Source organism: Aotus nancymaae, unplaced genomic scaffold (assembly GCF_030222135.1).
Source record: "Aotus nancymaae isolate 86718 unplaced genomic scaffold, 86718_ANA_hifiasm-v0.15.2.pri h1tg000059l, whole genome shotgun sequence".
In the NCBI taxonomy this organism is placed as follows: domain Eukaryota; kingdom Metazoa; phylum Chordata; class Mammalia; order Primates; family Aotidae; genus Aotus; species Aotus nancymaae.
In genome coordinates this window covers 72213728-72226968 of record NW_026988473.1, presented here as the reverse complement: position 1 = coordinate 72226968, position 13241 = coordinate 72213728, and the positions used below count along the sequence as shown (strand labels likewise).

Genomic DNA, 13241 nt, shown 5'->3' with positions numbered 1-13241 from the left:
CAGAGAAGCACCTATATAGATAAGTGTTTGATTGAATAACTAAAGATGTGTATACCCCCCAAAGATCAGAGATATTGGGTGCCATCTTAGAATCTTACCAACACATTTTCAGCATATACTCTGATCCTGGTTTTCTAACACATCTCTTAAATAAAATTCATCAAGCATATTTTTCTGCTGTCATTACTGTATGTCATTACTTAGCAGGCTTTATGAAGTATGAAATGTGCTGGAGTTTTGGAATTAGCAAGATCTGAGTTTATCTCCTCTACATTTGCTGTGGGGTTTTGAGTAGGTTATTTAATCCCTCAGATTTCCGTAGTTATAAGGCTATCTAATCCTCCAATTTCTTCAGATGTAAAAACTAGGTCTAATAATGATCTCTAAGGGCTGTAGAACTTTAGAAAAAGTCATGCAATGGAAATCATCTTATGGTATACAGGTGGCAAATTTGAAGTTCTTGACATTTTCCCTTCTTTTGAATGTTCTGATATCACTCTTCCAACATACCTCTACTTACTTTTTATGAATCCTTTGAAATGGGAAATATTGAGATTTATACACCCTAGAAATAAGTTGATTTTCAGTTGATAACATTATCTTTTTCTCAACAATTCTAAATTTTGATTCTTTTTGGAGTTAATTCATTAGTGTTGGCTGGGGTATATTCATAAGAACCTTAATTTAAAATTTCAAAGCCAAGCACAGTGGCACAGGCCTGTAGTCCTAGCTACTCCAGAGGCTGAGGTGGGATGACTGGAGTTTGAATCCATCCCAGGAAGCAGAGTGAGACTGTCTCTAAAAAATTAATAAAATAAAGTAAATAGAGTCTCAATAGTTTTCCTTGATTTTCACTAGTGTATAGAGATTTGAGACTTCACACTTCTCCTGGGATGCAGGGAGGAATATTCTATGAAAACAGTCAAGTAGTCAGTAGACTCCCACTATTAGAATTTTTTAAAATCCCAAAATATCTGTTAAAATGCTATTGGTAAGAGATTTGGCAGGATGATGATTACATGTGGGTAGAACAGCAGTTTCCATAATAATTATGTGGGTTGCAAACAGATTATGAAAAAAAACACACTGGGATGCAGCCTAATGAATATATTCATTAACCTTAATAGCATCAGGTAGGGAATGGAGAGGACCATTCTGAAGCAGGGAATGAACTCAGCCTTTCGGAGTCATTTTATAAGGCACATTTGACAGTGTTGTTTTCTATATTAAAAAATGAGTAGATATAGTTATCCAAAAGGAAATCCGTGTTATTCAAACTTTTCCTTTTAAAACCTAATCTTTAACAGTATTAAGTATGTACTGAGCATTGTAATAAGCATTAAGGATACAGATATGTGCAAAGTATAATATTTATAGTCTACTTGGGGGAAACAAAAATAAATGTAGCTATCTTTAATACAATGACAATTATAAAACTACAAGCATCATGTTACCTCTATGAGAGCAGCAATCTTGCCGTCCTTGTTCACCACTATATCCCCACGTTTAGAATATTAGTTACACAATACTTGTTGAGTGAATGTCACAGTATTTTAGAAGCAGAGCAGAAGGAATCATCAAGCTCGGAGGAGCTTTTTGATAAGTTGCATTCAAGCTAAATCTGTCTGCTTGATGAAGTACATTTTATCAAATCAGAAAATATGCGAGGAGTTAAGAGAATGGCACTCTGTGCAGAAGGAATAGCATACTCAAAGGCTTAGGAGTGTGAAAGTGTAGCTTATCTGAGGAAGAAGAATCAATGTGTTATGTCTCTGATGAACAGGATGTGTGTGGTCCATCTCAGCAGTACCAGTTTCATCATGATAAGCAGAACTGATGATTTCGGTGGACAAGAATAACTGTGTGGGCCTAGCATGCCCCACACATAGTCACATTTCCTGACACAAGTTTAATGACCGCTAACTTCTAGGAACAGTCATTCAGATTCCAACATTTTTAGACTGGTATTGTTCCTTTGGGTACAGAATGTACTTAATGTTGTTTGCCTATGGCAAGTAGCACCATGAGATGCCTTCCTAAATCTCCATGGACTTGTAGTATTAATAAATAACCATGTTGCCATTTGAGAGTTCAACTAGTGAAATCCATACCTGTTGTATATAATTAGGCTTCCACGTAAATAAATCAAGAGATTATAAATGTAAGAATTAAGAACTTAGAAATATCCAGAATACTAATTGAAGTGATCAGAGAGTAATCTTAGGGAAGCAAGACAAGAACGTAATTTTCAGTAAATGTTAATTCAGTGACCAGAAATTATTTCTACCATTTATGAAACAATTGAGTTAAATAAAGGGAATGTTTAGTCTGAAGGATAAATGAGAAGAACCCAATGGACTGGAAGTTGGCAATGCCCATTCAGGCAGGTCATGCCTAATGGACCGTTGACTCCCTGAGGGCATGACCTGGAACCTACCAGTGTCTGGCACAGAGGAGGCATTCAAATGCTTAGTGAATTAATAATTTGAAATGAATAAAATACTGAGACCATTACTAAAGGATCACCCTAATGCAATTTTCAGTGCCACATGTATTTTTCTGTTTTCCATAGCAACAACTTATAATATATATTGATTGGAAATGAAGAAAGAAAGAGAAAGAAAAAATTACATTGTCTGCATTTTATGGATTTAGATTTTATTAAAGGATATAGATTTTTAAATTATTTAGCATCTCTACCCTAACATTCCACAATCCTTAGACTTTCATCTTCATAATTGTCTAAGATTTATTTTGATATATTCCTGTTAGCATATAGCACTCAGGAGCTTTCACATTCTAGCAAAAATAGATTGTGATATTAAGCCTATTGGTCATAAATCCTACCATAATTATTTTATAACTGTAACCACTGGTCTGCTTTATATTTCATAAATTTAATATAAAAAATGATAAAAGTAATTCTTAAGTTAAAATACTTTTACTATAAGCATACATTTTTGAGTGCCAACAGCCTTGCACAGCATACAGAAACATACATAAATAAAATAGAGTCAGTTAATATAGTACTGGAACCACAGGTAAGAACACTGTTAATTTGCATTTTGAACATTCAAACCAGTTGCATCTGGAGAGAATATGTAGAAATCCAGGACAAAAAGAAATATGAGCAATTATATAAAAGTAAAAATATCACAGATCCCAACTCATATTCATTTTCTTCCTTATTCACACAAAACCTGTTCTCTTCCAGTAGTGTCCAACCCAGGACATGGAGCTACATGCAATGTTGTTATTCTCCTCCTACAAACCATTAAAATGCCCCTTTACCTTCTATGTCCCACATGTTTAAAGGTTCTACCTTAGGATTCCTTATAAATAGGGCTCTTCATTTCTAATGCCACTTCCTTAATTCTATTCTCCATTGGCTTCCTTGACCATTGCAACATATTTTCTAACTTGATTCCCTAACCTTCTTCTCCAGCAGCTTTGATCTGTCATGCAAACTTTTAGCAGAGTTCATCTACTTCTCATCATCTCTTTGTATCATTTCCCCCTTTAAAAGCCATCACTGGCTCCCCATTACCTATATGACAAAGTTGGAAATCTTTAGGATGGCACAAAAGAACATTCACAATTGGTTCTCTTCAGCTCACCTTCTCATTACTTCACTGACCTGTGAACGCTACATAACTGCAATGCTCTATATTCACTATTCCTTGATTAACAAATGTTTTTTCAATAGATAGAAAACAGTATTTCAAAATGCTCATCTCATTCTATTACCCACACTTTTCAAACTTAGTTCAAATATTATCACCCTAAGAAGTGTTGGTCAATTATTTATTGATCTGGTCTACCACTGCATTTAGGTCATACCCATAATAATCATTTGTATGTGGTCATTTATTTATATCTATCTTCCTTTTCATCCCTCCACTTGACTTGTGAACTGCTGGAGCATAGTGTCTAAAACCTATTTAACTTACATTTTATCTCAGTTTGAACACAATTTCAACACATAATAAATGCTGTCAATTGCATTTTCTTCAAAATATTCACTGTTCCTCTCCATGGGACAAACCTTGGATGCCTGTCTTATTCAGGTCAGGTTTAGCCATGCGATTTGTTAAGTCAGTGAAATACGAGCAGAAATAACATGTGCCACTTTGAAGCAGAATCTTAAGAAGCATTGTATGATTCCCCTATCATCTCTGTTTTTCCTTCTACAACAGTGGTCCCCAACGTGTTTGGCACCAGGGACTGGTTTCATGGGTGAAACTGTTCCATCTCATAAGGAGCACACAACCTAGCTCCCCACATGTACAGTAGGATTCGCCACCTTATGAGAATCTAATGCCACTGCATTAGTTCTAACAGGAGGACAGGTAATGGTCCGAAACCTGGGATTTGGGGACCCTCTGGTCTACAAGACTGGTATGTCCCAGAAACAGACTATTCTTTTAGACTTCCTCTTCAAAATGAAGATGACATAGAACAGAGCCATAGGCCATCTGCTATGAATATAAAGGCTGAATTAAACCTCTGTTCTATACCACAGAGATAATGGGACGATTTATTGTGACAAAATAATTTAGTCTAAGATGGGTAGATATTTAATAAATGTTGAAGAAAAAGAGGAAGGTTATAGAGGCCTAGGAAAAAAAAATAATTCCAGAGTCAATTTTGTTTTAAACAAGAACTATCTGTTGAAAAGAAGGAAAAACTAAGCTTTCATGAGTTTCTAATTATGAGAAATCATGAGAACTAGGGTTGAAAGGAGAAAGGGAAAGAGTAGATTGTAGAGAAGGAGAGTATATTTTTGGTAATGCAATCTTGGGAAGAAATAAAAGTGATTTCTTGCTAGATTAGCATGTCCTTAAGATGTCTGCAGGGAATATTTAAAGGAATCTAAGTATCTGCTAGTGAGGTGTTTTGAGAATCCAGTACATATGTATAAAGATTTATCCTTTAGTTAAACCAAGCTAAGTAAGTTAAGAATGCTTTTTCTAGGCCAGGCACGGTGGCTCACACCTGTAATCCCAGCACTTTGGGAGGCCAAGGCGGGTGGATCACAAGGTCAAGAGATCGAGACCATCCTGGTCAACATGGTGAAACCTAGTCTCTACTAAAAATTCAAAAAATTAGCTGGGCATGGTGGTGCGTGCCTATAATCCCAACTACTCAGGAGGCTGAGGCAGGAGAATTGCCTGAACCCAGGAGGCGGAGGTTGTGGTGAGCCAAGATCACGCCATTGCACTCCAGCCTGGGTAACAAGAGCGAAACTCCGTCTCAAAATAATAATTAAAAAAAAAATGCTTTTTCTATTTTAAATGTCCAAGTTGCTCTGCTTCTATAGCCAAAGAATGACTACAAACCTGACTAAAACAACATCCAGATTAAGGCTATATGTAATTACAGCCAGTTCTTACTATTCACAGTAATGTTCTGTAAACATGCAGCAAACACTAAATCCGTGACTAATGACCATGACTCCTAGAGGTAATACAAGCTTAGGTTGCTGTGAGCCTTTGGTCACAACATGTTCATCAACTAGTCAAAACAAAACCTTGCTTTTCGTATGTTCCTTTTAAAGACACCTTATTTAATATATATTGTTGATTCACTAACTTTGAACTTGCAGCAACAGGACTTTATTCATGCATCTTATTTAACATATATATTGTCTATGTACAGTTATCCCTAGTCCCTCGACATTTACAGAACATTGGTTCCAGCACACTTCCTCCCCTCACGCCACCAACACCAAAATCTAAAGATGCTCAGCTCTCTTAAATCGGATAGTTTAGTTTTTGCATGTAACTTATACATACCTCCACTATACTTTAAATCATCTCTAGGTTATTATCCCTGATATAACATATATGTTATATAAATCATCATTATACTGTCTTGTATTTTTATTTGTATTATTTTTACTGTTGTATTACTTTTTCCAAATATTTTCAATTAATTATTGATTAAATCCATAGATATGGAACATACAGTTATTAAAAGCTGACTGTATTTTCTATGTATATTATGGCCATCTTGTGCTTAGAAACACTAGATAACACATCAGTATTATTCTTGAAGGTCAAGTTAAACAGTAAAATCACCAACAAAAAACACAAATATGCAAAAGACGGCACTAAATACATAGTGAAAAGGACACTTGTTTATAGTACGAGAACTGAAACAAGAAAGCAGAGAGTCACTGTTTTCAGCCTCACATGGGGACATGCACTTCAGAAGTCTCAAATGTGTGCCACTCTGTGCATGCCCATGAATGACTGCAAAAATGCCACCAATATTCATTCTGGTATTGCAAAGAAACATCAGCAAGTAGTTAAATTTCTAAATGCAGAATCTGTAAATGACAATGATCCACTGTATATCCAAACAACTGGAAAGAAAACAGTCAAATGGATTATGAGGAGTTGGGCAAAATGCCTGCTAGTGAGAAGAGGGAGAAACTGGATGGATAAATAATAAATCCAGCAAAGTGCCTTAAATGTGGTCGATTTTCAGTAAATGTTAGTTTGTTTCCTTGTTTTTATCCCTTTGTTTTCTCTTGCTTTGGTAAAATACATGTGACCTAAAGAATTAAAACAGTACCAGAATGTTGAAGGCCCACTCTATCAAAGTAATAGAAAGCACTAGGTGGTAGAAAGGTTTTTCGTAGCATTTCATTTTACTGCTGAATTTACTAAATCATGCTTAGAGATGCTCTGCCATCTTAATGTAAATCTTAAAAGCATGTTTATGTAAAAATGTTAATATTTAGCCAGTGTTGAATTATCTTTTATGGGATTAACATAGCAGATATTATCCAAAAATTTAAATAGAATGACCCTTTTTTGTCACATAGATATTGGGATTTTCTGTTTCCACACTCACTTCTTTATGATTTATATTTTGCTATTAATTGGAAACATCTGAAGCAAAAATTATTTTAAACTCATAAATCTAACTGATAAGACTAATAATAAAACATCATAGTTTTCTAAATTTTTAAACTTACAGAAAAGATATATACCTAAAAAAAAAAAAAAGAGAAAGTACATGATGAGGGATGACTTAATTATCACTCTCATCCTGACAGTTTTCTTTTATGGAAATATCACCTGCAAAAAGGTTTATCAAGACAAACTTTTTACAATCCCCATTAAATTCAGTGAATGAACGGTGAAGGGTAAATTGGAGCCATTATAATCTTACATTTTTTATGTAATATTCATAATCACAGTGTTACATAAGAGCGAGCTAATGTTAACAAAAGGAGCAATTTAAATTCCCACTTCCTTGGAGAATGGGGCTCTGCTTGACAAACAGAGCTTCCTGTCCCCTTTGCAACACGCCCACGCAGCTCCTCGAGTGCCAATGAGACCCACACTCTCATCTCAGTGATATAATAAACCCTCCAAAACAGAGGAGAAAATGAGGCAAACAAGCCCACTTCATTTCAACTTGTCAGCTTTAAATAAAATCTTCTGGAGCTGAAAATGGGAAGCTTGAGGGAAGATAATGTGTGAAGTAACCAAATTCAACACTGGGACAAAACATACTACGGTCCTACTTTTTTTCTTCATCTGCCACAAAAAGTTTTTTAAATTTCACTATAGGTAATTTTTAATGAAATATCTTTTTGTCAAGGAGGACTTAAAGGAAGAAAGCGCTCCTTTTGTTTATTTTTTCCCTTCTCTCCCCCCCACTGATGCCTTAGCTAATATCTCAAGTCATCTCAAGCCCTTATGATGTCTTAATGAGTAATCTGTGACCTTTGGAATAACTCCCAATTATCAATATTTATGTCAGAGTTGGTACAGCTGAGCATACTGAAAAAGTGTGTGCTTTCTGTATAATTTAAGTTAATTATTTACATAATACTTTCTTGGTGCTGATTTTTTATGCAAAATATTGGACCATGCTTTCTGCATAGAAAAAAAAATGTTAAGGGTAAAAATGCATTGAAAGGAAAGTAAAAGTAAATTAACATTCTGTGAAATGGAAATATTTGAATATCACTGAAATAAGCAGTGATTGGTAGTGCAAATCTCTTCCTACATCCTCTCCCCAGTACCCACTGCTCTTATCCCCAGCTCACTTCCTAATACTTTTTTCCTGCCTTGCACTGAGGAGTCTCTAGTCTGTTAGTCCCCTTAATTCTGTCCATATTCCTTCTCTTCTCTCTTCGAGGTTACTTGTGATTTAGTCAAAATTTCCCTTTCCTCATACCTCCTTAATGAGCACTTACACTTCTTCCGGGGATACATAGTAGCACTGGGTTCCAGCAGACAGGCAGCACAAGCTGTGTATATCCCAAAGCCAGTGAAGAGGGGCAAGTCAGTGTCCTTCTTTCTTAGATGCTCTAGGTTGTACCCAAATTTTATGCAAACATCTTTTCATAAGTTTTGTTTTTACTTCCAATACTATGCTTCATATATTTTCAAAATCATTGTAAAAGATTTTTTCTTATTCATTACACTCTCCTATAGCATTATAATATGAACCCTCTGATTTCAAATCGTTTTATCTTAAAATTCCCAAATAACTTTGAGTGATCAGTGCAAGAACGATGATTACGTTGAGGAATATGATCCCTTCACCATTTTTGATGGCACACTGTTCAGAAGTTCTTTTGGGCACTCTAATATAAAATGTGATTTCAGTTGTACATTTTTAATATATTTTACAAATTCCATGGGATGGGAAAGAGTGTATGGACTACGGACTACAAAGATTTCAGTTTGAGGCTTGGCAAATCAACATGTGATAGAGTGACCATAATCAGCAAACAGTTTTTGTAAACCTCTCTATTATTCACTTGTAAAATACCAACAAAAATGTTGTGTCGCAGGATGATTAAATTAATACTAGGCATGTTTGGGGGATATTTTTGATTCTTATTTTATGACCATTATAATTATTATTATAAAGCCAAAATAGAATGTATTTAAAGTTAACTTGACCTGGCTATTAAATGTCTATTAAAAATGTTAATGATGATATTATGCAGCTTATATATATATATGTGCACACACACACATACATACATACATATATATATACACACACACACACATATACATATATACTATATTTTGCAACAAGTAAAATTCTGCCAGAAGCTCTAGGTTATTCTCTACAGTTTAAGGTAAGTGAGGCTAGTGCCTTTTAGCAATCTTAAACCCAAAGTATTTATGGTTTTATTGTAGTTTTTATTCTAACAAGCTGCTATATCAATAATCACCTCAGTGTAATGTAGGACCATCATGTGGTCTGAAGTGTCAAAAGGAAAGCAAATGGACTCATTTGCTTAGGAGATATCTGTTCTAAGCTGAGGGGTTTTTTTGTTTCCCCACAGTGATGGCTGGGCTGACAGGTATGATGTGACAGATGGATATCAGCGAGAAGCTGTTGGTGGCATCACAATCAAGCTCCAATCTCCCGACGTCAAGTGGTTTGATGATTATTATCTGAAGCTCCGGCCAGAAACAAACCACCGAAACCCGTGGTTTCAAGAATTTTGGCAGCATCGTTTTCAGTGCCGACTGGAAGGGTTTCCACAGGAGAACAGCAAATACAACAAGACTTGCAATAGTAAGCAGATTTATTGTTTCATTTAAAATGCATAAGGCTAAGGCTCCAATGTAAGTTAACCATGTCATGGGGATAGTGGCTGTAATTTGTTAGAGGAGAGGACTCTTACATAAGCAGAGTAGATATTGCCATTTATGGTGATAAACAGGTTTTAGTTTCATTAGGAAATACATATCAAAGCAAGCATTTAGTAGTATTTTATGTGATTATTAGATAAATTCTATTTGTATCATCCAAAAAATTGAATGTGTTTCCATACGGCATTGTGCTAAAAATGTGAGCTCCAGAATGGGACTATTTCTGACATCCTTGAATGCAATGACTACATTCTGCTCATTTCTATTAACCAGAGGAGTTACCACAGTGGAAGCACATAGTAATGGTTTTATATAAGTACAAAGAATGAATAAATGAGTATTGAAGGACAGATCCAATTGCTACTTCCATCAATAAACCATAAAATAGTACCAGGGATTTGCTATATATAATTGTCATGATGTTTCAGGAAACGTAACAAAAGTAGAGTAATTCATTCAATCATTCAACAAATAAGAGGCTAAGAAGGTACCAAATATTGCTTTAGTTGTAAGAATACCAGGATGGAGAAAGCTAGTTCCTGCCTTCAAAGGTTTACTCTCTTGGAATGGACATAGTAATGCCAAGAAAAATTGCAATTAAACATTATAATTGATATGATAAATAAGAGTTTAAAATTAGAGTTTGGGTTAATATTATTTGTAACATGTCCAAAAGGAATCTTGACTCTAATAATCAGGTAGAGCCAGCATACATTGTCTATATCTATATCTATATTATCTATATTATCTCTCTAATATCTGTGGCTGCAAATGTTAAAGTTTGTTAAAATTGATAAAGGATTTTTTGGGGGAGAACTGACTTATCCTACATTGTGTAATAAGAAACCCATATGCATTTGCATAGGAGGAAAATGCAAATTGAACATGAAACATGTTCAAATTTTTGAATGATATAAATGTTAATAAATTACCTAAAATCTTACTAGAGTAAATACTTGCTCTGATCTGTTGTTGTTAGTTGGTGATACAGGTGCCTTTATCCATGGTGCTGGAATATCAGAATTCATTAGAGCAGTGGGCTTGAAATCCTGGTCCATGGACTAACTCTAGTCCACAGAGAGTTTGTCACAAAACAGCAACAAAATGGTAAAAATAGAAACAATGTGGTGAGCTATTCATAAAGCTTTCTCCCTCTGAGGTCATATTTATCCTGTGTTTCTGGTATCAGTTTGTTCTTTTAGGAAATAATGGAAATAGTAAATGGTGCTTTGTGATTGTTTTTAAATATAATTGCTCTGTAACACAAGCACCCAGCAATCCTATATCAGTTCCTATTTGGGTAGAAGGGGAAGGGAAGAATGCTAGAGTGTGGGATAATATACCTGTGAATGAAATCCAGAAATCATTGCAACATAGTGTGAGAGTATGTTCGCTTCTTTCCCACTTCAGATCCTGCTATGTCCAAAATCTTCAAATGCTAACTCATTTCCTTTGTTTTTATTTTTTATGGCAAAATATGTGAGAAGAAATAGCATTGTCACTTATGGCTCGTAATTTCAAATTTGTATCTAATTTAGTATTTTAACAGTTCTATCTAGTTTCTGAAGAAAACAAATTTGTTTCCTCTAGAAATTTGGGGAGCATATGTCCTTCTGTGGTCTATTCTACGTTTGTGTACTTATTAGTATGTGTAGTTTCATTGGCGGATTTATAAAAGGTAAGCAGTAGCTCTGATCTCATCTCCAGTTCCTCTTTATGAGGAATTAGTCACAACACTAACCAGTGTATTTAAGGGAATTTTTCCAGTTGATCTGCACCCTCTTTCTTTACTAATTTCTTCTTTTCCTACTGCTTTTTGTCAGAAATGTCTCCTCCTAAAAATAGTTCTTTGTTTCTCTGACTCTGTATTTGCTGGAAGTCCTGATTAAATATAGTCTTGAAAACTTTAATTGATTTACATGAAAATATCATTTCTATGGAAACCATTCTGTAAAATCCTTCCTTGACCTTGCTGCTGTAGCTCTCTGTCTCTCAAGTGAGCACCTTGGTGTGATCTCTCTGCTCAGAATCTGTTCTTTACTGCAGTCATGGAAAGCACCATTTTAGTCCCCCAACTTGGGATCTTATCTGACAATAGATGGCATTTGGTACATAAGCATGGACACTTTATATATAGTACCTCTGTTATACTTCTGAATGAGGGATGTATATTATTATCCTAATTTTAAAGCTAACAAAAGCATGATTTAGAGACAAAATAACTTCCTCCAGTCATGTAACTCCTAAGCACTGGAACTTAAAATTGAATTCAGATTTGTCTAGAGCTTATCCAATAGGCTAAACAAATTAAATATAACAGATTTAATAATCACCATCAAATCTACATTATGTAATAGTCAATATATAGCTCAAAGATACAAGGAAAAATAATTCTTAGAATTATTTATGTCTTACTATGAAGTGCAATAAAAGACACTTAAATATTCACTACTCTCTACTTTTGATTCCAGTTCCTTATGTAATCCAATGTCCACTGAGCATTTCATCCCTATCATGTATGAGAGTTTAAGTTGCTCCACCCCCTTGTTAATACGTGTTTTTTCTTCGGTATTTTTTACCATCTGTGAGTGTGTAGTTCTATCATATTGTGATTTCATTTGGTTTATTTCATGATGTATTTCAAAGTTAAGGTCATTTTCATATGTTTTTGGAAAGCTGGTATCCTATTGTGTCTGTTCAAGACTTTTGAACATTCCTGAGTTTATTTTTTTAACATCTATTATAAGAGTTCCTCATAGAGTATGGATATAGTCCTTTGTCAGCTATATTTATTATAAAATTGCCAAATCAGAAGTTTGGCTTTTTTATTATTTTTCTGTATCTCTTATTTGCTACTTGTTTTCTTTTTGTCCAATTTGTTATTTAGTTCTTTATTCTTCTGTCTTTTCTGCTTTGTTTTGTATTAATCAACAATATTTATTATTCTATTCTCTCTTAACATTTTTTGTTTCATCTCTTTGTATAATTTATTTGGAGTTTTCAATAGAAATTACCAAATGAGTCCTTAGTTTAAAACAGACTATTTTAAGTTCTTATTCACATTCAAGAAGCTTGCAAGTATTTAACTCTTATACCCCTTCACAATCTTTTTTGTACAGTTGCCATATAGTTTACTTTTATATATACTCTATGTACCAAAGGACTCTGTTATAATTGTAGCCATAGATGATCAATCATTTTGTAGTTATTGAGGCTATTATTCTTCATTCCTTCTTGTACTTCCATGCTTTCATCTATCATTATTTCAGCCCAAAGAAATTCCTTTAGTGCGTCTTATGTACGCAGATCTACTGTCAAGAAGTTGTACTAAAAATTTTTCTGAGAAAATTTTTATTTCATCTTTAATTGTTAAAACGTATTTTCACTGAGTATAACATTCGATATTGGCAGGTTTTGTTTTGTTTTCTTGCTTCATTCTTATTTTTTCTTAAAAAATGACATTTCATTTTCTTCTAGATTTTGTGATTTCACTGAGAAGTTAGCCATCATTCTTAATGTGTTTTCCCTGGTGGCAATATCACAATATGTCTTTTTAAAAGAATTTTAAAATTGTATATATATTTTTAAGTTTTAGTGACC

At 34.3% G+C, this 13241-nt stretch overlaps 1 protein-coding gene across 5 annotated transcripts in view; it reads left to right on the top strand.

Moving 5' to 3' along the window:
• Positions 1-13241, top strand: part of GRM5 (glutamate metabotropic receptor 5) — a 551045-nt gene that overhangs the window by 383210 nt on the left and 154594 nt on the right. For all 5 annotated transcript variants that reach the window (XM_012444850.3, XM_012444849.3, XM_012444851.3 and 2 more), the window contains exon 4: positions 9329-9564. In XM_012444850.3, coding sequence (XP_012300273.2) covers positions 9329-9564 — 236 coding nt within the window. The remainder of the gene's footprint in view (positions 1-9328; positions 9565-13241) is intronic.